At 61.3% G+C, this 21,845-nt stretch overlaps 1 protein-coding gene across 1 annotated transcript; it reads left to right on the top strand.

Annotated features, from left to right (window-relative positions):
* Nucleotides 1-8,039: 8,039 nt before the first annotated feature.
* On the top strand, nucleotides 8,040-21,160 carry Slco4a1 (solute carrier organic anion transporter family, member 4A1; the record flags this gene model as incomplete). Its single annotated transcript, XM_013507513.1, is given in 11 exon segments — nucleotides 8,040-8,930; nucleotides 10,023-10,113; nucleotides 11,599-11,720; nucleotides 12,086-12,197; nucleotides 15,397-15,551; nucleotides 16,292-16,487; nucleotides 17,395-17,551; nucleotides 17,647-17,807; nucleotides 18,029-18,093; nucleotides 18,436-18,584; nucleotides 20,501-21,160. Coding segments are annotated over 11 exon segments (2,243 nt in total), but the record flags the coding sequence as incomplete, so codon positions are not given.
* Between the last annotated feature and the right edge of the window lie 685 nt (nucleotides 21,161-21,845).

The following is a 21,845-nucleotide window of genomic DNA, read 5'->3' as shown; positions in this document are numbered from 1 at the left end:
CGAGCGGACCTGATGCTGCGGCGCGCGCGGGGACGAGCGAAGTGGGGCGCGGGACGGCGGGAGCGCGCAGGCGCGGTCACCCACGTGCGGCGGAGGCTGCCTCCGGGTCGGGGAGACAACCGCGCGCGCAGATGTTTCTGGGGGCGGCCGGGCTTTGTCCCGGAGGGTGCGCGTCCACCGCCTCTGTCCGGCCCGGGGCGCACTCTGGAGCGGGAACCCGGGCTGCGCCGGGCCGGCCTCACCCGCGGACAGGGACAGGCGGCTCCAGCATCGCGGCCCCGGGGCGGAGAAGCCCTGCCGGGTCCTCAGGTGCAGCGGCCGCCACGTGCGCGCGGGGGGTGGAGTTCAGACCCGGCACCGGCACGCTTCCGTCGGGAGACGTTTTAAGCTCTGTAGTTTTCCACAGTAGTGGAAACCAGCGCTCTACCTCCGCTCTCTGCCCCGCACTGAGGTTTCTTCCGCCGGGCAGCCGGGGGTGCGCGGACTTCAGGAGAGAGCACCTGCGCTTTAGCCTCCTGATGCTCCTTCGTATTCATAGGGAAGACAGCAGGAGCTTTTCCCGAGCGCGTGGAGGGTGCCAGCTCTGTGCCTACTGCTTTGGGCACCATCTCGGTAACCCTCCCAGGAGCTGGGCAGGGGGCAGCTTTTCACACAGAGGACCAGGCAGGGGCCCCGGTTTGCCCAAGAGCACAGCTGGAGTCCTGCCGGCCACAGACCCCATGTGGACTCTGAGTCCTTCTCCCACTCTCTTCCCAAGAAGACAGGAGGAGACCCGAGGCCTGAGACCCTAAGCCGTGTCCCAGGACAGCCCCACAGTGGAAGGGACAAGACGTTTGGCCAGGACCGTCGGTGGCCGTCAGAGGAAGGGTGGCTCCCCAGGAAGTGGGTTGCACAGCCCAGTTTCTCCTGTGCTGCAGACAGGGACACGGCACGGGCCTCTTGGTGGGAGCCTTGTGGCGCCCAGGACCCAGCTTGTCCTGACTGCCCCGTGGCAAGACTCGTCCTGCTTCCCACACTGCAAGGCCGCAGGTACTGCCTGGGAAGTTCTTCACGGGCTGCTGCCTTCCAGGTGGCTCACTGGGAGTGGCTGTAGAAGCAGGTACTGGGCAAGTCCCAGCCAGATCCCTCGTACCACCGGAGGGGCAGGGCGGGCATGGTGGGAACGGAGAAGAGTGAGCAGCAGAGCAAGCGCCTGGGCCTGGCTCCACGGCCAGGGCTGCCCTTGGGCCCCAGGTCTGTCTCACTTGCTGTGCAAAGGCTTTGCACCCCACTGTGAAATGAAAGGTAACGCATGGAGCGTAGCCTGGACCTGCGGCGTCCTTGATCTGCAAATCCCAGGTTGGTACTGCTGAGGCTGTGTGATTTCATGGGTTTGTGGACCAAAACCTGAACAAAGTGGATCCCTGAGCTCTCCCCAGGGGTTGACCACGAGTGGGCCGAGATGAGCCCCTGGGGGCCTTGTTGATCCTGGTGCTGGTGGACAGAGGGGCAGGGAAGCTACGCCCAGCGAAGCTGCTCCCTCCGTGGCTGCATCCAGTGCGGTGTGGACAGGGCCACATAAACACTCACCCAAGCCACATGACCTCCTCATTCTCCAGAGTGCCGGAGACTGGCGCCCGTGCTGGCCTTGGAAGGGAAGCTGTGCTAGACGGTCCTTAGAGCTCGCGTACTGCTGGGCCCTGCGTCTCTGGGCACAGATCTGGCCTTGGCGGGTTCTGGCGAGCATGAGAGCCGACAGTGGGGGCGGAACCTGTTCTGGACAGTCGGGAGTAATCAGACAGCGGCAGGCCCTGCCTCTCAAGCAGGGAGGCACACTAGTGGCTCATGGGTCTGGTCACCAAGGCTCTGTGAGACTCGGAGGAGCCTGGAGACCCTACTGTGCAGAGAGGGAGGAAGTGGACCTTGCTGCCTGCCTGCTGGACCTGTGGCTGTGTCCTCCCGTAGGCCGCAGCAGAGGAGGGGCCAGGGCAGGGCAGTGTGGTCTGGTGGCTTCCCCTGTGCCGTCGTTGCTTGGCCTGCAGCCTGCTGTCCTCAGTGCTGGGACCTTGGCCTCCCCAACACCCCTCGCTTCCCCTGGGTAGCCACAGTGCAGTGCCTCCTTCCTGCCACTGTTCACAAAATTAGAATCTTGGGCCATGTTTCTGGAGGCGGGTGGATGCTTTTTCTGAAGCTTTCTTACACTGAGCTACATCTGTGGATCTCTTTATTCTCAGACAGGATTTCACTAAGTTAGAGTTGCCCAGGCTGGGCTTCAATTTATGATCCTCCTGCCTCAGCCTCCCAGAGTGCTGGGATTGTAGGAGTGTACCACAATCCTGGTTGAGTGGGTGCTTTTCAAAACCAGATGCTTTTTTCAGAGGTACTCAGAGTGGCTCAGTCACTGAGAATCAGGTGCTGGGGGTGGGGGTGGGGGGCTTGCTGTCACTGCAGGGCTTCACTTGTCAGAACCAGAGAGCCCCATCCCAGGGACTGGGGTTTCCACCCATCCTCTTCCCAGGCCAGCCTGGGCTCTACCTGGGCACCCCTCTCGCCCAGCCAGGCTGCCTTTTCTCTGCGTTTTCATCTGGCCAGCTTTGGGGTACGAAGGCAGGGAAACCTACGGGTGCTGTTGCAGTGCTTCCCCACGTGCGAGAAACCCTGGGTGATGACCACACTTACAGATTCACTCGCCCACGACCAGGGCTGCCACAGGAGCCCGGCTCAGGGCAGAGCACATCGCCTTGTCCCAGCTGTCACACGGGCTGAGGGCGGGTGTGGGGAGTTGTGAGGGCTCAGATGTGCGAAGCTGGGGGGCGGGTCGACATTGACCCTGCAGGGCCACGCTTCTCATGAGCCCCAGTGGTGCCCGGACCCATGGTTTCGAAAGCTAGATCCTTTACCTCGTAGCATTGTGCCATGTTGCAGTGGGGAAACTGAGGCTCAGAGAGGCCCGTGATCTACATGAGGTTTCAAGCCCTTGCGTAGGCTGGGCACAGCCTCCGCCCGACCTCTGCGCTGCTTGGATCTGCCTTGAACGGTGGGGAGGGCTTCCCACTCCCCAGAGAGAACCTGATGAGTTGAGGAGGAAATGCCGAGCCTCCCTGGCGCACCCGCCTCCGCACCCTGGCTCCCGGCTCTGCCTGCAGGCTGTCCACAGATGCTCCGGGAGGGACCCCGTGCCCAGGATCTCTTCAGATCTTTCTGTGCAGGTCTCCATGCAAAGCAGCCGGCTTCCTGGGCCTCACCCGTGTGTGGTCACCAGGCATGCAAACTGCGCTGTGCTAGGGGCCATGGTGGCCCGCGGTCCTGCCTCCAGTGCCTGCTCTGTAAGCTGTGAAAGCGTCCTGCACTCACCCTTCAGAACAGATTTAGGAGAGGAGGAAAGAGTCCGGTTCCTCGGGCGGTGGGCTACTTACTGGGGTGGGGCTGCGGGAGAACCCCAAGGGGCACCGGCTGCGAGTGTTTGGCTGTGGCCAGTGGCCTCAGAGCAGTAAGGGGAGAGCATGGCTTTGCCTCCTCCATGTCCTGGCTGGAGTTAGGGAGAAATGAGGCCTGTGAGTCTTCCCCGGCTGCCGAGGTCCAAGTGGGGTCTCGGAACCAGGCCTGTGAGCATCGTGGAACACGGAGCGGCATTCAGCTCCAGGCCTCCCTGTCAAAAACCGGGTTAAATAACTCTAAGTTATTGCCGGATGATCAGGCCTGCAATCTCCCAAGTGAGTGGACTTCGAAGGATTAAATAAAATGCAGACAATATTATGATTTTAGGGCACCAGGAGGGACTAACTCTCTTACAGCTTCATTATTCTCTGAGTTAGCCAAAGGCTGCTCTGGGCGGCCCGTATTTATTAGGTTTTCAAACAAAGGGAGAGGAGGCTCAAGAAAACTCGGGAATCTCGAAGGACCTTGGGAGAATTTTCCCAAGTAGTAAATTATGTCAATCAGGAGAAATACCTTATCTTTAGGTTGGTATTTATTGTAGGAGTGTGGGGCCTGTAGCTGCAGTCTCCTGGTAGTTAATTGGGGTTGGAGCCAAACGTCTTCAGCTGTGGCCTTATCTTGTCAGAAAGGTGCCTAAGCTTCTGACAACTCACAAGTAAACAAGGAAAGCCACTTGGTTAATATTAAATCCTGCTCAGAGCCACTTTGTAGCGGTCCCCAACACCTCCCTGGGCACATCCCGCAGGGACCCAGGCAGCGAAGACCAGGGCCGGCCCCCAGGGCACCAGAGGTTAAGCTGTGCTCTTGGAAAGCCGTGTGCTCTGTGGTGGCCCTCCAGCTGGGAACTGAGTGAGTGCGGGTGCAGGAGGGAACTGGTCAGCAGACCAGCGCCCCGGCATTCAAAGAACACCGTGGTCGGCTCCTGCTTCCCACTTCTCGGCTCAGGAGGAGGAGGCGGCGGCGGCTGGCTGGGTTCTTCCCCAGAGCCACTGGCCAGATGCTCTGGGCAGACACAGCAAAGCCAGAGCTTGCTGCCGGCGAGATGCAGTGTTGGGGACCGGGAAGGGCGCTCTGGCCACGGCGGCCTCATACAATGACAGGCACGGGCATAACACACACGTGCACATGCATCCTCCCAGGAGCCCGGAGCAGGCGGCGTTTCAAGGAGTCTGAAGGCAGGAGAGCCACGGGGAGTGCGTTCCCACCGCCCCCACCTCTGTGCCAGCCAGGCCGTGGAGGCGGGTGCCGCCCGCCCACACCGGAGTCACCACTGCGCCCCCTCTGTGGGCTCATAGGGTGCCGAGTCCTGAGCGGCATCTCCGATGTCTGGTGCCTGTGACTCAGGTGAGGTGACACGGGCAGTCGGTCGTCAAGGCGGCTCTGGCTCTGGGCGTCACATGGCAGCAGACTGCAGGGCGGCTCCTCGAGGGCAGGAAGTGTAGGGTGGGGTTCGATGGCCCTGGGCATCCAGGCTAGGGTGTCTGTGGGCTGCCCACGAGGAGCGGAGACTGGGCATCAGAAGACAGTGCTTCCAAGCTGTGTCGCTGGTGAGGTCGCTGCAGCCTACTCCTTCATCCCCCAAATCAAGCTGATTTCACAGCGAACCATGGTAGTGAAGTTGGAGCTCCATGCCGCGTGGCCAGCGAGGCTCCCTGAGGTCCCTGCCCAGGTGGATGCCCACGTGGAGCGTCTTCAGGAGCAGGGCCTTCTTCCCTCCCACCTGCTCACAGAATGGTCAAGTAGATGCCAGCGCTCAGGCCACAAGCACAGAGACCTTGGTACACAGTCGGGGACTCTTGGGGAAGACGAGGAAAATGGGGCCACGCTTTGGCCGAGTCCCGCTTTCCCAGGGGTGGAAGAGACCGAGCACTGGATGGCCCTGCAGGGCTGGAGTTTCCCAGGTGCATCTGCGTGGTAGCACTTCAGCCTGGGGGCTGCCACTGGGGAGGGGAAGGGCAGCAGGGACAGGCCACGGCGGTGTGGATGTTCGCGCCGCAGTCCACATGCCGGTCGGCGTCAGCACTGTCAGAACCGGCCGGGTGGGGGCGGCTGATGGGTTCTTAGCACTGTCGCCTTGCCGGGCTCGTGGTAAACTTGCATTCGCGTGGCTAATACTTGAAGTAGAGTTTTAAATCGCTAACTTAAATGTAGATGATAAGTCTACTTTTAGGCTGAGCTTTTCATAGCTCTGTCAGAGCCCTGGGTTCAGGCAAAGCCGCGTGGACCTGCACTGCAGGGCCCAAGCCCCGGCAGTCTCAAGTCGTGGCGGGATTGTCATGCAGGAAGTCATTCTGTGCCCTTGTGATGGCGTTTATCATGGCTTCTCAAGCCTCCCCTCCAGAGGATCCCATCCCCGACCCCCTGATGTTCACAGTGGCCCTCAGCTGGACCGGGGGTGTGAGACAGGGTGGCTCTGGGCTTGGCATTTGGGTGGCCTTGAGCCTTCCTGCGGTTTCCACGCTCTGAGGCTGCTGTGTTTTGGAAGCCCCGACCGTTGGTGTGCAGCTCAGGTCCCCATCACCCACCTGCTCCTGCTTGTCCCTCTCTGTCCTGCTGTGCCGCAGTTTGGCATTAAATGCACTCCCTGGCCACTCGAGCGTGTGCAAATGGACGCCTTTATTTTAAAAACAAACAAAACCAGCAGTTTGCTGCCCCCGAGTGCTGGAGTGTTTGTCGGCAAGTCCTCTGGAGGTTCCCAGTGTCCGTTCCCCTACACCTTGGCTCACAGCCCCACACAGGGTGTTTTTCTTTTTTTCTTTGTCTTTGATATTAGAGATTAAGTCCAGGGCCTTTGCACTGAGCTATGTCTCCAGGTCCCCCCGCCCCAGCTTTTTTGTAAGTATTTTTTGAGATAGAGTCTCTTTAAGTAGCTAAGTTGCCCAGGCTGGGTTGAAACGTGTAACCCTCCTGCCTCAGCCTCCTAGAGTGCAAGCATTGTAAGTGTACACCACTGTGCCCAGCTTCACAGCCTATTTATGTCTGCTGAGCTCTAGCTGTGGTGCTCCCTGGGCCTTTCCCCAGCCAGAGCCCAGTCGACACCTTTCGGTCACCTTCTGGGACTCCTGGGACGGCACTGGGTGACAAGAATGTGTCATCTCCCAGTCCTGGAGGCTGGAAGTCCTGGCTGGAGGTGTCCACAGGGTCAGCTCCTCCCTGCAAGGAAGGGGCTGCCCTGCCTCGACCCTGTCCTTCCCAGCATGCCTGAGTCCAGGTCGCCCTTATAGCAGGACTTATTGGATTAGGCACATCCAGCAACCTCCTTTAATCGCCTTTCGGAGGCCTCATCTCCACACTTGTGAAGTCCTGGGGGTAGGGCTTGTGCACATCTACCACAAGGACGCAGTGCAGCCCCACGGAGTCACAGGGTGGGACGAGTGTCAGGCCCCGCAGGAGAGACCGTGCCGGGCAGGGGGCGCCACCGCACTGCAGAGATGTTTCCATCACCTCTGCTGTGTGCTTCGTGACGGGCTTACTTCCGGTGGGAAAGCCTGGTAAGGTCTGCCCGGACGGTGGACTGGTTGCCACCCGGATCTGGGGAGCCTCGGGGCATTGGAGGGGTCTGTGTACCTGGGGATGCGCACTGCCCTTTTATTTATTTATTTTTGTGGTACAGTGCTAGGAACTGAACACAGTGCCTTCATGAGCTACATTCCCTAGCCCTTCATTTTTTATTTTTGAGAGACAGGGTCCTCCCTAAATTGCTGAACTGTCCAGACTAGACTCGAACTTGCATTTCTCCTGCCTCAGCCTCCCAGAGTGCTGGGATTACAGGTATGTGCCACCGCACCTGGCTAAGTACCAGCCTTTCTAAAAATAATGTGGGTGTTTCAAAATCCTGCCCAGAGCCAGCGATGCAGCAATTGCTCAACAAGGGCTGGGTCCTCTGGCAGTAGGGGCAGGTATCTGCGTCTTCCTGGTAACTGCTCAAGGGGCTGGGTGCAGCTTGGCCAGCACCGTGAAGGAGTGAAAGATCCGCAGATCTGCTGTGGTAGCAATTGGCAGCTTCTGCAGACCAAGGGAGACAGTGGTGTGGAGTCCTTCTCCAGCGTAGCCTCCAGGAAGTGCATTTCCTCTTCCTCATCCTCCACAGCCTCCAAACCTTGGGGTGAGATGAGGTTTGCATGCTAAGTGGGATTTAAGGAAGAAGCAGGTTTGATGTTGGGTGGTGCGGCGGCTACTCCTTTGGGTAGAGCAAAGGCTTCCGGGGAAGGAGCACAGCAAGCGGTGGCTCCTGTGGGTTCGCCTCCCCTGCACTGTCTCCCCTCTGTCCTCTGCTGTTTGACCTCCAGCGGGTAGGCTCTGCCCTCCCTGCAGTTTCTGAAGCCCTACCACCAAGAAGCCTCCCTTCTCGTGTCCTGACAAAAGCCTGGGATTGAGTCTGTCCCAGGCCACTGCTGCGGCACCGAGACCCCAAGGCGAGACGCTTGGGCGTGGGTCTGTTTTGCGGCTGCTTTAGACTTGGGGAGGGGGCTGTCAGGGATGCCAGAGGCAGGAGACCCAGCAGCGTGCAGGTGGGCGGGCTGGCCCTCAGCTAACCTACTGATGGGCATGTGGGCACCTTCGACAGAACCCTCAGTGTTCAGGGCAGATAGAGCTTCACTAACCAGAGGTTCTTCTCACAGAACAAACGGAGCAACTGGAATTCCTCTCGGCCTCTGCTGCTGCTAGTCCTGCTGCCCCCCTGCCAGTGCAGGCCTTCCCACCAGGCCCAGAGATGCCCCAGCATGTGGTGGGAGACAAGCGCTTTGCCCCAATGCCCCAGCTCCTCTTCGGCAGCATGCCCCTGGCGGTTGAAAATGGGCTAGACCACAGCCCTCTGGGCAGCAGGGCCTCCCCTGGCTCTGAGAGCGCTGCCACCCTTGGCTCCCTGGACTCCTGCAGCCGGCCCCTGTGCCAACCCCGGGCAGAGAAGCACAGCTGCCAGGCGGCTCCAGAGGTGCAGTACGTTTCAACGGGGCCCCAGGACACAGCATGTGGCTGGCGGGGCTTTGCGCCCGAGTGTCTGCAGGTCTTCAACACCCCCAAGGGCTTCCTGCTCTTCCTGTGCGCAGCCTCCTTCCTGCAGGGCATGACGGTGAACGGCTTCATCAACACCGTCATCACCTCCATCGAGCGGCGCTATGACCTGCACAGCTACCAGAGCGGGCTTATCGCCAGCTCCTACGACATTGCGGCCTGCCTCTGCCTTACCTTCGTCAGCTACTACGGGGGCAATGGACACAAGCCACGCTGGCTGGGCTGGGGCGTGCTGGTCCTGGGCGCCGGCTCGCTGGTGTTTGCGCTGCCCCACTTCATCTCTGGCCGCTACGAGGTGGAGGTGGACGAGGGGGTGGGGATGTGCCCAGCCAACCGGAGTGTGGTGTGTGCGGACAGCGTCTCGAGCCTGTCCCACTACCGGCTGGTCTTCATGCTGGGCCAGTTCCTGCATGGCGTGGGTGCCACACCGCTCTACACACTGGGTGTCACCTACCTGGACGAGAATGTCAAGTCCAGCTACTCGCCCGTCTACATTGGTGAGTGGAAGGGGCTGGAGTGGGGGCAGAGGGCAGAGGGAGAGAGTGACAGCAGCTGGCCCTAAGCGGTGCCCTTTGACCTGTCCCTGTGCACGTGGCCCAGGTGCCCACACCCGAGAGGGCAGCTGCACTGAAGGAGGTGGAAGTGAGGCCACCTTTCTTATAAAGCCCCCAGGGCCTCTGGGCCTGCGTGCTGGGAACACCAGCATGGCTCCTGCTCCTCTCCGGGGGCTCCAGGGGCAGCAGTGAGATCCGGTGAGCCAGCTGCAGACAGGAGGGCCCAGGGCCCCGGCCAGGCCGTGTCTCCCTACTAGCCCCATATCTGCGGTGCGTCTGGCCACATGGGCTGGCAAATAGGGGGAACTCAGAAGAGAGTCAAGAGCTCGAGGCAAAAATACAAAACTGCTCAAGTTCTTCACTGTCATCTGAGATCCGCACACAGTGTGCTGCCCAGCCCGAGGCTCCGGGCTCTCGGCTCCAGCCCCCTGGCACTGGGACAGCGGGGAGTCCCACAGGTCTCGAGGGATCTGCTGTGTCCTTTGGGGGCCTTGCCCTCCTGCTTGGCCGGCCACGCCTTCTTTTCCTTGCCCCTCTCGCTGGCTCGGCTGTCCTGGCAGAGTCAGCTGCAGAACGAAGAGCCGGCAGCACTTCCAGGCCAGACTTGTGGTTACGACCACAGCTTCCCCATTCACCTAGTGGTTGACATGCTGGGGACCAGGGAGTCATGTCCTTCAGCAGGGGGACACCCCAGGTGAGGGGTGCCGCAGGGAGGCTGGGCTGAGGGGTGCAGGGCGTCCCTGGCCCCTTTCCCCGCTCTCACCCCACTTCTCCCAGTGTGAGGCTGTGGAGCTGCAGGGATGCTGCCTCACCACGCACACTGGGCCGTGGGACCTTCGTTCTCTCGAGGTCTCGTGACCTCGGTGTCCACTTTGCAGAAATTTTGAAAAGTTGACGCCACCTGGATGTCAGACCTGGCACAGGCCAGAGAGGCCTCAGTGTGGCGCAGATGGGCACAGAAACATGGGTACAGGGGCTCCTTGGAGGCTGACCGCTGGGTGGCTCGTGGTGACAGCCCCTCTGCTTGCCTTGCAGCCGTCTTTTACACGGCGGCCATCCTGGGCCCTGCTGCTGGTTACCTGATTGGCGGCACCATGCTGAATGTCTATGTGGAACTGGGCCACCGGTGAGTGACTGGGGGTCGTCCCGCCTGTCTCGGGTCTGAGGGTCCCATGGGTCCCTGAAAAGTGTTTCTGACACAGCAGAGTCCTTGGTGCAAGGAGCAGGTTCTTGGCCTGGCTGAGCAGGAGGAATCCACGGCTGCCCCTGGCGCGAGGGCCTTGGGAACGGGTAGGGCAGAGGGACCCCCTGCCCCAGGCTTCAGAAGCCCTGGCCGTGATTTCTCTAATGCTCTTCGCTTTGTGGTTTTTCCTACTGCCAGCAAGAGATTCTTCTGTGTCTTTCATTTTCTTAGGCCTTTTGTTTGTGATACCAGATTTTTGTAAGTTTAAGCAGGAGAGTGAGGAAGTGGGAGAGAAGGAGGGGACGAGAGAAGGGGGAGGGGCAGGAGCAGGCGCTCATCATCCCCCCCCTCCTGCCACTGTGGCTGTGGCCCCTCCCTCACACACACATGCACGCAGAGGGCAGCTCTCTTTCCGCTCTCCCGGCCGCTACACCTTGGGACTCTCTCTGCAGATGGCGCCCCCGCCGAGATTTCTAGCGCTCTGCCTTCTCAGAAAAGCCACTTCTGGCCCCGGGTTGATAACGTGGGGTCAAGTGCGCTCGTTCTGTGCAGAGGCTGGAGGTAGGTCCGGGCTCTCGCCCCTGGATCGGATCGGGAGGCTGCTCTGGCTGCCCGTGGCACCCTCGGGCTCTGGGGCCTGGGTCCACCTTGCTCAGATCAGGGTGGGGCGGGGGTGGGGTGGGGAGAAGAGGGAGTTCCCGCCTTGGAGGCCACGATGGCCCGTTTCTGTGCTAGAACAGGAGGGAGCAGCTGCCGCCGCCACCTGGCTGCTGTCCTGGGTCACTGCGTCCCTCCCATCCCTCTTGGCCGCCTGTGAGCCAGGGCCTCCCTCCTGCCTCCCTGGGACGGTCCAGCCCTGGAGGCCAGCGCTCTGCAAGCTGCTGCCTGTCTGATGAGTCCTTCTCCCCCTGTGATCTGAGAGCGTGCTCCTGTGCAGATTGCTGACACACTTCTAACGATCCTTTGGCGGGAGCTCAGTGCACTCCAGCTGAGCCTCTGTCCTGAGCTCCACGGGGGCCCCGGTCCCCCGCTGTCATCCTCTGTGTGGCTACTGATGCCTGGGGAGCCTGCTGCTCTAGGCTCTGACCTGTGGAGATCTCAGTCTGAGCACCAGGCCCCGTGAACAGGCCGGGGTGTGGAGCCTACTGTCCTGGGTGTCCAAGCCAGAGGACTGCCCACTTCATTCTGCAGGAAAGGGTGGGGCGGCTGCAGGCCTGTGGACCGATGTGCTCACAACCCTGGAGGTTTTGTCAGGGGAGGAGCCAGGCAGTCACCGTGTGTGTGTGTGTGTGTGTGTGTGTGTGTGTGTGTGTGTGCGCGCGCACGCGCGCGTGCCCTCGCACATGCTCATGGTGTATTTGTGCACCCAACTGAGGGGCCAATTCAGTGGGCCAGCTGATGACGGAGTGCCACTGCCTCTTCCTGCAGGACGCGCTTGACCCCTGAGAGCCCGCTGTGGGTTGGTGCCTGGTGGATTGGCTTCCTGGGTGCGGGGGTGACAGCCTTGCTCATTGCTGTCCCCATCCTTGGCTACCCCCAGCAGCTGCCAGGTGGGTTTTCCTGCCCCAGCCCAGCTGTCCCCTTGGGGAGGCCAGACTCCTTGTCCCTTCCCTTCTCCTCACTTCGACCAATGAGGAACGAGGCCAGTCTGAGCCTCCCCAAGGTGCCGAGCGATGGCAGGGCAGCCTGACCGGCCGTGGACGCCATCTGGTCCCTGCTCCCCGCCTGCAGGCGGGCAGCCAGGGCAGGGCCCTTCTTCCTCCCTGCTGAGGCCCTCCTTGCTGCCTGGCTCTCACATCTCACCTCACCCCGCACTTGTGCTTGGGTGGCCGAGGGGGTGTCCCCAACCCAGGAGGGGCCTGCAAGCCACTGCCCCCTGGAGCCTGAGGGCCCCGCTGATTGACCGTCCCCCTAGGCTCCCAGCGCTATGTCGTCATGAAAGCAGCAGAGACGCAACAACTGAAAGACCATGGCCACAGAACAGCAAGCAGCCCGGCCTTCGGGAAGACCGTCCGAGACCTGCCACTGTAAGGACCCGGGTGGGGTCCCAGCCCCGTGTGGAGGGCAGGGCAGCCCCAACAGGGCTGGGTGAGCCCATAACTGCTAACCGGTTTCATGACCTACCGGCCCCTGAAATATGGGCAGCATGGCCTCCATCTGGCCTGGGCCACAGAGCGAGTGAAGCAGGAGCCACCAGGGTTGTAGGACGGGCAGGGTCTTAGCCACGTCAGCCCATCCCAAGGTCCCCACAGCCCCGGAGCAAGTCCGTTCCACACCAGCAAGCTTCCTAACCCTGGCTGTGTGCCCCAAGGTACCCGGGAGGCTGCCCTGAGCCTGGGACACCCACCTGCTGCCCTTCCACTGGGCATTAGCCTTGGGTTTGCCACGGAGCTCTGGGCTGGTGCCCTCCTGCCCCTCCCAGGCCCTTTTAGGCCCACAAGAAGCCCCTCTTCCCTCTGCCCCACTCACCCACCTCACCCGCACGCTCCTGCGTCCCTGTGCTGTTTCCTGGGTCATGGTCCCCACTGCATCCCTCTCTGGTTGCCCATCGCCTGGCCTGGCCTCAGCTGCTGAGGTCCTAGAGAGATGGCTTGGAGCCTAGGGGCCCTTGGTGCCCAGGGTCCTGTCCTCACAGGACTGCGCATCCCAAGGGACTGCCCACAGGGCTGGGCCATAGGCCTTGAGTGGCCACCTGGAGTCCTCAGCCCCTGGGACCCTGTGCAGTGCTTCCTTTTGTGGATGGTGGCATCTAACTGACCCTGTGGAGGCAGAAGCTGGAGGTGCTAGGGATGAATCCCCATGCCTGTCCTCAACTCAGGCGAGGAGGGAGAGGCGAAGGGTGGCTCCACAGAGAGCCCCTGAGCTGAAGAGGAGCAGGGCTGGCCCCCAAGGTCTGACCTAGAGCTTTGTGCTTTCACTGTCACCTAGGAGAGGTGAAGAGCGGGGGACTCCATGGTAGAGGGGGTGTAGGGGTGTCGGACCTGCTCAGAGCCAAGGACCAGCAGTCAGCTCACTGCTCGCAGCACGAGCCTCAGCCAGCACGGAGGTGGAGCCTGGGTCTCTTGTGTTGTCTCGGGGACAAGAAGCTGATTCCAGGTTTGGTCCCCACACCAGTCGCTGGTAGCGAACAAGAGCTGAAACACATGCCCTGCACTAAAACCGTGGTTGGTTCTCTGGGTGATGTCAGCAGAGCGCTCTGGCTGAGAAACCAGGAAGTCTGCGTTCTGTCAGACAGCGTCACCTTCATCCCTATGCATCAGCCCGGAGCCAGGCGGGCAGGGCGGACCCTGGGCAGGGACCATCGGGCATCATCCACCCGGCCCACATCGCAGCGCCGGCCGAGAAGGGCCCAGCCCAGCCGGCGCCTGCTGCAGGACAGGGTTTGCTCCAGCGTCTTTCCTTGCTGAGCCCTGGAGCCCTGCGGTTGGCCAGAGAGACTGGCTTTTAACCTGAAGCCAGCAAGTAAATCCTAAAGGATTAGGTGCTCCCACTGGGATCAGGACACGGAGCAAGGGGCCCTGTGACGGACGGTGCCGCTTTGGAACGGTCTGACTGCCGCAGCGACTGCCCCACGCTGTCCGCTTCTGGGAAGTGGGCAGGCGGCCTTCCCTAGCAGCTGTCCCTGCTCCTGGTGTTTCAGAAGTGTCCAGATGTGCAGAGCCACCCTGACAGATGCTCTGCATTCTTATGTGCCTAGACTTGGGGAGGATGTCACTCCGGATGGCTGGCGGGGTCCCTTTAACCAGTTCTCAGGACAGATGCAGGAAGCACACAGACACTCCTCCTTCTGCCCATGAAACTGCGCTAAGAGCCAAAAATGGTGGTGCACACCTGTAATCCCAGCACTCTGGGAAGCTGAGGCAGGAGGATCACAAGTTCAGGCCCAGTTTGGGCAACTTAGTGACTTAGTGAGACCCTGTCTCAAAATAAAAATGTGAGGATGTAGCTTAGTGTGAAAGTCCTGGGTTCAATCCCTAGTAACCCCCCCCACACACACACACACACACAGGGGGAGCCACAGCAACACCAAGTATGTAAGCAAAGGGTGTTTCAAAGCCCATCCTGGGAGCCAGCCTTTCATCACCAAATCGAGAAGCAAGTGGTGTTCCTGTCAGTAGCAGCAGGCAGCACATTATGCCGTGAGCCACCTGGGAAGGGGCTCTGCCCTCTCGACCCAGGACTTCTGGGCACAGAGAAGTGACTGAGCACGTCTGCAGCCACCTGTGCCGGGGACCAGCCCTCCTGGGGGACAGAGAGGCCCCCTCTGGGCATTCACATCCCCCAGGTCCAGCTGGCTGTGACTTGTGTGTTTCCGGTTCTCAGCTCTGCCTCCTCACCCTGCTGTGGGCTCTCCGGTGCTTTCTGCCGTTGGCCTGGCCAGCAGCCCTGGGGGTGTGACAGACCCCACGCTGTGGGCGGCCGCTCAGAGCACAGTGCTCAGCGCCTTGGGCTGACCCTCAGGTCTGTACCCCAGCTACCTGGTGTGGCCCTGGGGAGCAGGTTGGCCCTCCCCTGGCTGAAGCTGGGGGTGTGACGGGACGCCTTCCTCAGCCCAGTCCAGAAACCACTGGAAGTGAGAGTTGCCCCAGTACCCCAGGGCCCAGGGGGCGCGGGCATCCCGGGTCTCAGAGGGAAGGTCCAGACCGGGAGTTAGCAGCTGCGTCTGACCAAGTGTGAGCCAGGGAAAGCTGGGGAGCCCGCCAAGCCCCCTCAGGGCTCCTCGCAAGTCCCCTGGGTCCAGGTCCCCGTGTCCTGCTCCCTGCTTTTTCCTGGGTGGTGGCTGAGAACTGGTCCCATCTTGGTGACCCTGGGCCCTGCCCTGCCCTGCCCTGCCCTGCCCTGCAGGTCCCTCCAGCCTTTCACAGGCCTCTGCCAACGGTGATGGCGGCCACCGTTGGCAGAGGCAGTCAGCTGGGGGTGTGACGGGACGCCTTCCTCTGGAGGCAGTCAGCCCAGGCCTCGGGTCGCTTGAGGTCCTGGCCCTGTGGAAGCCAGGAGTCTGGCTGTGGTGCTGATCAGTGGTGGGATCGGCTTTAGTAGCTTCCGGGGCAGGTTGTCGGAGTCCAGACTGAGGCTGCCGGTCCCCACCTGCACCCCCAGTTTCTCTGGAATGTGTGAGGTGCCTCTCACTCGCTGCGCCCACTTCACCGCCCTCTCAGAACGGGGGTCCTCGTGCTCAGCTGCTCTGACCGCTGTCTCCTCTGCCTCCGCCCCCTCCCTGTCCAGCTCCATCTGGCTGCTCCTGAAGAACCCCACGTTCATCCTGCTCTGTCTGGCGGGGGCCACCGAGGCCACGCTCATTGCCAGCATGTCCACGTTTGGCCCCAAGTTCTTCGAGGCCCAGTTCAGCCTCAGTGCCTCGGAAGCTGCCTCTCTGTTTGGTGAGAAAGCTCTGGATCCTGGGGTGCTTTCACCTGGATGGGAGGGGCAGCCTGGGGCCCAGCGGAGGGTCCCTCCCAAGCCCGTGCCCCTGGGGGCGGGGCGGGGCGGGGCGGACCCCACCTGTGCACTGGTCCCATGCCTCGTTGGGAGCTGGGGGTCAGGGCCCACACTGGGCTCAGCGTGTGGACTTTGGTCAGTGCTGTACCACTGTGGTGGCATCCGTGAGGCACCCACCCTTTCCTGAACACCGTCCTCGCAGCCCCCTGGGCTGACCTGCACATCCCACCCACCCGTGACAGCTCCCTCTGCTCTCAGCCCCTCTCCTCTGAGCCCTTCCTCCTCTCTTCAGCCCTGGGGTCTTCAGCGTGGCCTCCTCAGAAAGCCTTGCTGCCTCCTGTTCTGACCCTTTGCTGTGAACGTGGGGGGCCACAGCCCAGTCTGCACTTCATGGGGGGTTGCAGGCATCCGTAGGGCCCATCACAGCTGCTGCACGGATGCAGCAGGCCCTGACAGCTGTGGGTGCCCCCTCTGGGCCCACGCTCTCCGCTGTGTCCAAGCTCTCAGGCTCCCCCTACAGGCCCAAGTGGAGGCTTCCACAGTGGCCGTGCCTGAGAGCCGCTTAGGTGCTGCCCCGTGGACGGGGACTGGACTCTGGTCTCTCTGGGCCTGTTTCCCACCTGTAAACTAGGGTGTAAGGCCAGCCGGTCCCCTCCTCGAACTCACGGCACCCCTCCCCTAGGGTACCTGGTTGTGCCGGCGGGCGGTGGTGGCACCCTCCTGGGCGGCTTCCTGGTGAACAGGTTCAAACTCCGAGGCCCAGGGATTATCAGGTTCTGCCTGCTCTGCACGCTGACCAGCCTGCTCGCCTTCTTTGTCTTCCTCACGCACTGCCCTAACGTGCCTGTGGCGGGCGTGACGACCGGCTACAACGGCAGGTAAGGGCTGGGCAGGGGCGCCCCACCTGCCGGGCACTGGCAGTCCCGGGAGGGGTGGTGTTTGGAGGCACTGCCCTGAGGAATGCCACGGCCCTCCCTGGGCCTCAGTCTCCTCTGCAAATGGAGCAACAGCCACGGCTCAGGGTCGTCGTGCCGACAGGAAACGTCCAGACACTAACTGGGTGTGCTGCGGTGTGGCGGGAACGAAGGGGCGGGCCCATCAGGTGGCAGCTGGGGAGGGTCAGACGCATGGGAGCTGCCCCTCCAGCCCGGGGCTCCTGGGAGCTCTCGGCTGCACCAGGGAGACCAGGAGGTGCTGAGAGGCCACCGTGGCTTGGTCTGCAGCAGCAGCCGCAGTGGCAGGGAAGGAGGAGGCGTCTGGAGGGAGGGCTGACCGCTCCACGTGCCTTCCCACGGCAGGGGCGACTCAGAGACACATCCGTGGGGAAGAGGGAGGAGCAGAGGGTGGGGTGCAGTGTCCTTCCTCTGGGCGGAGGGGGACCCAGACCTGTGACTGCTGATGTGCTGTCCAATTACCTGCAACACGCAGCGGGGCCACGCTGGGGGCTGGGCGGGGCTGCAGGTGTTGTCGTGCCGGTACGCTTTCCTACCGTGCCTTTTGGGCCATGTGAATTCAGTTTCTGTAGTTAAAAAAAAAAAGAAGAAGAAAGACGGAAAGAGAGAGAAAAAGAAAAACGAAACCAAGCAACACTGGAGCGTGTGGGCCATGGGCAGAGGAGCGGTAGAAGTAGATGTGAGCGTGGACTCAGGCGATGCTTAGTGTGCCTGGCGGGCGCCAGCTTGGCAGGTGGCAGACCCCAGCTGTGGGCCCAGGCGGAAGGAGGCCTGAGGCGGTCCTGGTGCCGCCTGCCTCTGGCCACTGTCCCACCACCACTTGTGTCCCCAGCCTCCAGCCCGAAGGCCACCTGAACCTGACGGCCGCCTGCAACGCCCACTGCAGCTGCCCGCCGGAGGTCTACAGCCCCGTGTGTGACTCGAGCAACACCATGTACTACTCTCCCTGCCACGCGGGGTGCCAGCAGGCCGACCCGGCCGACCAGAAGGTGAGCGCGGCTGCTCCCGCGGCCAGGCCCGTCCCTGGACCTGGGCAGGGCCCGTGCCTTCCTCCTGTGATCAGCGCTGTTATTGGGCTCCTCAGGTGTACCAAGGCTGTAGCTGTGTCCCTACGAGTTTGCGCAATGTCACTGCAGGGAAATGCACCTCAGCTTGTCAGAGAAAGCCCCTCCTTCTGGTTCTCGTGTTCGTTGTAATTACCTTTACGTTCCTCAGCAGCATTCCTGCGCTGACGGCGACTCTACGGTAAGCGTGGCCGCTCTGCTCCGCCAGCGCCTTCTCTTGCAGCACTGACCGGTGGCGCCCGTGGACCGTGGGGCGTGCGGGGTGTCTGGTGGCAGGAGGCGCTGCCGTCCCTGGCCTCTGGCAGGATGCTTGCCACCGGGGGAGGTGGTGGTGCTGTGCTCTGCTGTGGGTGTGACACGGCCGGCCGGCCAGCCCCCCAACACTGCCGCTTTCCGTCGCAGGTGTGTCGGTGACCGGCAGAGGTCCTTTGCCCTAGGAATCCAGTGGATCGTAGTCAGGACCCTAGGTACTGTGCCGTGTGAGGAAGCCGTGGAGAGGTGTGCAGTGTGTTCTCTGCACCAGGGCATGGGAGATACCTTCTCCCTAAGCTGGCGGGACTGCCGCCCAGGGAAGGGCGCCACCCCAAAATTGTCCACTAGGGGGCGAGTTGTCACTTGTGCCTCCTAAACCAGTCTCAGACCTGAGGCTGTCCCAGCCCTGATGCCAAGAGCCCAGGGATGGCACCACTTCAGCCCCTTTGCACCCACTGGGAACCCTGATGGCCAGTGTTGCCTGACTGGGGACCCACGCATCCCTGCCCCCTGCTGCCCTTGCCCCCACAGGGTGCTGAGAAGCCCTCTCCTTGTAGGCAGCATCCCGGGACCCATCGCCTTCGGCTGGGTGATCGACAAGGCCTGCCTGCTGTGGCAAGACCAGTGCGGGCAGCAGGGCTCCTGCTTCGTGTACCAGAACGCAGCCATGAGCCGCTACATGCTCATCGTGGGGCTCGCCTACAAGGTAGGGCCCGTGGGAGCTGGGGAGCAGAGGGCAGGCTCTTCTCCAGTGGGCTTGGGGCTCCCGGGTGGGACACACCACGGGCCTCAGTGTCACGGCCATTCCTGAGGCTCAGTGACCAGAGGGGCTGGTGGCTGGGACTCCGAGGATGCGACCCATCCGGAGGGTGCTGGGTCCCCTGCTGGGGATGAGCCCTAGCAGCACCCTGGCTGGCCGCCTGGGGGTCAGAGCAGCCTCCTTTTCTGCCTGCTGCCCACCCCTGAGTGGTTGGAGAGAGCCTCTGAGACGCTGGCAGGAGTGGCCTGGGCCTGCGCCGTCCAGGCGGGTCTGCGGGGGTGGCGATGGTCACACGGCCTCAGTCTGCGGGGTACAGTTTCTCAAGAGAAGCGTGCTGCTGTGACTCTTGACCCAGGCTACCTGGGAGACGCAGGCTGTTTGTATCCCACTGGAGGGGAAGCACAGAGCCTTTTGTGGGAGGTGAAATCTAGGTGGTGGATCCTAGGATCTGAGTTCTAAACTGGGAGCTTGTGGCCCCAGGCTCTTGTTAAAGGCCGAAGCTGCCACCTCAGAGGTTCCTCCCCCGCTGCGCGCGCTTTATCCCCCTGGGATTAGTTTAAAAATAGGCAAGGGATTAGCATGGTTCCCGAAAGAGCAGTGGTTCAAAGCAACAGACCTGCTCCCAGGGAGCTGCCTCTTGGTTCCCTTTCCTGAGCCGGATGCTTGCAGGCTTCAGAGGCCCTGGTGTGGGTGTTAATCTAGACGCGGGCACGGACAGACCTCTTCCCCCGGCCCGGGCCTCTGATCCTGGGCAGCAAGTGGAAACGGCCCATGACTTGGCCGCAGCCCTGGAGCGCAGCAGGTGTCGCACCGCCCACGTGCACGCAAGCGCTCTGCGTGCACACAGGCCGCTGTGGCTGTGCCGACAAGGCGTGCATGCCGTGGCTGCTGTCCCTCATAGCTCTACGAGGTCAGTGCAACCCCAGGCTGCAGGGAGAGAAACTGAGGCTGAAAGGTTAAGAAGCCGCCCTGAGGATGTCAGGCAGAGGCCCTGGCTCGGCTCTGTGGTGCCCTAACAAAGCTCCACCATGGAAGGGCCTGAAATAGCAGAACCTCTGCTCCTATTTCACTGGTGCCACTCCCGCTTCAGAGGTGGCTAGGCAGAGTGTGTGTGTGAGTGTGAGTGTGAGTGTGTGATGGACGCTCACAGCAGCCTCTGCTGTCTTCTCACAACCACCCCCTCGCGCCCCTAGGCTACCTTCTCCCTTTCTTTTATAAGGACAGTAGTTGGATTTAGGGCCACCTTGAACCCAGGATAACCTTATCTTGAGATGAAGACCTTTAGCGTAATTAGATCTTTTGTTGGCTTGTTTGTTTTTTTTGGGTACCAGGAATCGAACTCACGACCTTGCGCTTATCAGGCAGACGCTGCTGTGCCGCTGAGCTAAATCCCCAGCCCCCGTAATTAGATCTTTAGTGTAATCAGATCTTTAGCGTAATTAGATCTTTTTTGTTTGTCTGTTTGTTTTCGGGTACCAGGAATCGAACTCACGACCTTGCGTTTGCCAGGCAGATGCTGTGCCGCTGAGCTAAATCCCCAGCCTCTGTAATTAGATCTTTAGTGTAATCAGATCTTTAGCGTAATTATGTCTACAAAGACCCTACCTCCGAGTGGGTCTTCATCCCAGGTTCCCAGGCGAAGGCCTTGCACACATCTTTTGGGGGAGACATGCTCAACCGTGACCCACTCACACTGCCTCTGCTTTGAGACAAGCACTAGTTTCATTCTCTCATTAAAATTCTGGGTCCAGGTTCTGTGGGGACCATGTTTCTTGGCCGCAGATTGGGTTGGGTTCCAGGGACCTCATGAGAAGGGGACTCCAGGGCCGGTGAGGTCTAGCAGGCTTCTCCTATGTTCCCAGGTGCTGGGCTTCCTCTTCTTTGCCACTGCCTACTTCCTGTACAGACCTCCGTCCGGGTCCTCAGATGGCCTGGAAGCCTCTCTACCCAGCCAGTCCTCGGCCTCAGAAAGCCCCACGGACCTCCAGCTCCAGAGCGATGTCTGACCTCCGCCAGCTCAGGGACTCCCAGCCCTCCCGGAGCTGCAGCACCCTCCGCACTGTCTTGGGTCTTGGAAAGGCTGACCTCTCACCTAGGCCACAGTACTGGGGACCTGTGGGAGACCTTGCACTGGACTCTGGGGCCTGCAGAGCCACCCCAAGGTGCAGCTGAGCCAGGGGTTGTAGGGGTCAGAGGCTCAAGGCACTGAGAAATCACACCAGGCATTTTTGAAATGGATACGCCCCTCCCAGCCCCAGCACCTCTGAGGATCTGTCCTGTCCCGAGGGCTGCCTGCCTGACCTGACTTCCCCTGTCGCTTCTAAATCGCCAGTACTGCAAGAGAGAGAGAGAGAGACAGACACAGAACGTGTTTATACCCGATCATGCAGTGTGTGTCGGGCAAACTTGAGCGAGACCTGTGACTCTTACCTGGCAGGTGCCAGTCTGTCCTGGGACAGTATGTTTCCGTGTCCTCAGTCAAGGTTGTCCGTGTGTAAATATATTTTAATATTTAAAGCTCACGCCCTTGTACAGTGTGTTTTCTTTTTGTGAATCCGCAAAGTCTGGCTTTGCCCGTCTTTCACAGGGTTGTGAGGCGGCAGGCTGGCCCTGGTGCTGACCCGGCCCCTGGTTCTTCCCAGTGGGCGTCCCTCCTGTCCCCTCCCCTCGTGACTAGAGAGCAGCAGCGGAGGCGCAGGGCTCCCGCACCCTGGTCTGGCAGGGACAGTTCTCAGCTGTGACCTGCCCTCGGCCTCCCCCACTTCTGTGAGTGACCTGGGGGGCATCTGCACGTTGGCATGCAGTGCCCAACAGTACTGCAGGAGCTCGTGGCGGGCATGTCAGCCCAGCAGTGGTGGAGAGGGCGCCATGCAAGTTCTTCTCCAGCTGACACATGAGTGCAGAGCTTGGCAGGAAGCACCTCCAAAGGCAAGAAGCAGGAGAGTGCCTGGGCACTTCGGCTGCACCGCACAGGGCAGTCGGGGAGGCTTCCAGAGGAAGGGACATCGGCGCTGAGACTTGAGAGGCGGAACAAGCATTTTAGCAAGTGCAAAGGCCCTGAGCAGCAGCAAGGCCCAACGGCTGGCAAGAGCAGCCCATGGTGATGGGACAGGCACTGTCTGCTCTGAGCCCTGGTGAAAATAAAGGCTTTGGTTGCATGGAAAGTTAAAATCTTTAGGAACAAAATGGGTCAGAGCCTCGGTAAGC

The sequence above is a fragment of the Chinchilla lanigera genome, unplaced genomic scaffold, assembly GCF_000276665.1.
Source record: "Chinchilla lanigera isolate Chin_1 unplaced genomic scaffold, ChiLan1.0 scaffold00127, whole genome shotgun sequence".
NCBI classification, from domain to species: Eukaryota; Metazoa; Chordata; class Mammalia; order Rodentia; family Chinchillidae; genus Chinchilla; species Chinchilla lanigera.
This window is presented reverse-complemented; position numbering and strand designations above follow the sequence as displayed.